The sequence below is a fragment of the Monopterus albus genome, unplaced genomic scaffold, assembly GCF_001952655.1.
Source record: "Monopterus albus unplaced genomic scaffold, M_albus_1.0 scaffold1930.1, whole genome shotgun sequence".
NCBI lineage: Eukaryota > Metazoa > Chordata > Actinopteri > Synbranchiformes > Synbranchidae > Monopterus > Monopterus albus.
In genome coordinates this window covers 1-2,625 of record NW_018129805.1, presented here as the reverse complement: position 1 = coordinate 2,625, position 2,625 = coordinate 1, and the positions used below count along the sequence as shown (strand labels likewise).

The 2,625-nt window shown below is 43.0% G+C and overlaps 1 protein-coding gene across 1 annotated transcript; it reads left to right on the top strand.

Moving 5' to 3' along the window:
- Positions 1 to 4: 4 nt before the first annotated feature.
- On the top strand, positions 5 to 2,561 carry LOC109953900 (steroid 17-alpha-hydroxylase/17,20 lyase; the record flags this gene model as incomplete). Its single annotated transcript, XM_020589341.1, has 4 exons — positions 5 to 31; positions 135 to 273; positions 1,123 to 1,358; positions 1,501 to 2,561. Coding segments are annotated over 4 exons (642 nt in total), but the record flags the coding sequence as incomplete, so codon positions are not given.
- Between the last annotated feature and the right edge of the window lie 64 nt (positions 2,562 to 2,625).

Sequence of the window (2,625 nt, the reverse complement as noted above, 5' to 3'; positions counted from 1 at the left end):
AGGAAAGATATTTGCTGGAAGGCCAAGAACTGTGGGTAACTCTCTTCCTCAGTGTTTCTTTTTCCTCCTCTCAGCAGCAGCATCAGTCATGATTCATGTTTATTCCTCTCTCATCCTTGTCCTTTGTGATGAAGGTGACCACAGACATTTTGACCAGAGATGGGAAAGGCATTGCATTTGCAGACTATAGTGCTACCTGGAGGTACCATAGGAAGATGGTCCATGGAGCTCTTCACATGTTTGGAGAGGGCTGTGCCGCCATCGAAAACATCAGTAAGTACACTCCTGTCTAGACTCCTCTAAGATGATTCCTCTCACTTAACATAAACTGTAGACACTGTTTAGGTAGACTGCTTTACAGCATTACAGATAGATACTAGAAGTTCTGTCTGAAACAGATGCACAAGTAATCAGTTAAAGAGTCGATTTGCCCAGAGTGCAAAAATTGATGTTCTCCCTCCTGTAATAGCTCTCCATCCAGATGTTTACATTTATTTGTCCAGGTTTTGAAATGTCTTTGTTTGAGATTTATGTCCCCAATCCAGTACAGTAGAGGTGAATGGACTATGAAAGTATGAAGAACCCCACATGAAAATGTAGCTTTGAAGCAGAAACAGTGAGATTCCTCCAGAAATATCAAACTGGAATGTTTAAATGCATATGGGGAGTATAACTGGGAAATTGAATCCCACAATTAAACAGATGATTCAGGTCGAGGCTGCCACAGCTACTTATTGTCATTATCAATTAATCTGCCAATTATTTTCTCACTGATAATCAGTTTGGTCTATGCAATATAAACAGAGAATATGTGCAACCTTCACATAACCCCATCTTTGGTGCAGCATGACAAAGTGAAGTAAAAAAATAAAATTAAATAAAGAATTAGTGTGTGTGTTCATAGCAGTGAAGGAAAATGTCACCCAGTGCAACAGTGTGGCTTGTAGGTGTGTTTCTAATCAATTTTGGACAACGATGTTGATCTATGGCACAAAGAAATAAGATGTATTAGGCTTGACATACACACAGTAAGAATAACTGAATATTTTGGTAGGATATTTAGAGAGAACACATTCTAAACATGGCAGGAAGTGATGATGGTGCTCGATGTGTCCTGCTTAGTCTCTGCAGAGGCCCAGACACTGTGCTCGATCCTGTCCGAGGCAGCAGCAGCTGGACTGGCCCTAGATCTGTCTCCAGAGTTGACTCGGGCTGTCACCAACGTCGTCTCTTCGCTCTGCTTCAACTCCTCCTACCACCGAGGAGACCCAGAGTTTGAAGCCATGCTGCAGTATAGCCAGGGCATTGTGGACACTGTGGCAAAGGACAGCCTGGTGGATATTTTTCCCTGGTTACAGGTAGACAACCTGAACACTCTGAAGAAAAACTGTCCAGAGCACAGTTTGAATCTAGGAGATGTGACAATGATTAAAAAGACAGGAAGATACCAGGTATATACAGAAATATGATTAAAAGTACAAATCATTCTCTTTTCCACAGATTTTTCCTAATTCAGACCTGCGTCTTCTTAAGCAGTGTGTTTCAATCAGAGACAAACTTCTGCAGAAGAAATATGATGAACACAAGGTAAAGTTTTGTCTTGCTATTAATACTGCCTATGTTGTCATTAATGGCATAGAAATGGTTAAGCTCTACTGTAAGAGTAACATGCTACTACTGGCTAAAGGCCATACTGTACATGCCCCCTGTTATAGGAAGGCTCCTGGAAATGACTCCTGATATGTATTGTGTCAGTAATTATAGGCCGGCATACAGTGCAGTTCAACACATATGGAAGATAGGGAATACTTACAGACATAGGGACAAACTGACACTCAATTGAGGGCATAACATTTTACATTTAATTTAAAAGTACATGTACAACAAGGCTATAACATGACAAGCTATGGCCTTTCTTTTCTTTTAGCTAGTAGCAAAGAACAGCAGAATGTCAGGTCTTCTCTTCTGCCTTTCTCCCTCCTGCTCGCTCTTTTTGCGGGATCGACGCCCCAGCTGTGTCACTTTCTGTAATTAGTGACTTGTGGGTTGTCGTGCACAGCTGGGGTGTATTTCTGTAAAACCTTCCTCCTTATTTAAACCTCTGGCAGACGCTCCGTAGTCCCCGGAGCATTAAAGGATGTTAGACACGGAAATGTTGAGGAAGTATTGACAGGTTGAGTGAAGGGCGAGGTTTTTGTTTTCCTTGTTTTGTGTTTTATGGGGCCACACGTTGTTGGCGAACTTTCCTAGCCATGAGTAGCTGAGGCGTGGTTTTCCCCAGCCGTGGGTACCGGACGGCTAGTGCTTCAGCTAGCGCTACACTAGCCCTGTTCTTCTCGTTCCTGTCATCTCTCCTGTCATCTCTCCTGTCATCTCACCTGTCTACTCACCTGCCTTGTCCTGGTCCTCTACTCTCCTGTTTCCTGCAATCCTCCTACTCATCTGCTCGTCCTAGTCTCCTCAGCCATCCCTGCCCTACCCTGGTTATTGTACTATAGGTTGACTCTGTTACCTTGTTTGTGTTTTTTCCCATTAAACCACCTTTTTTTTTTTTACTAGCACCTTGGTCTGCATTCTTGAGTCCTACCTCAGCTCTCGCTCACCCTCCTGGTGAGAGGGACTAAA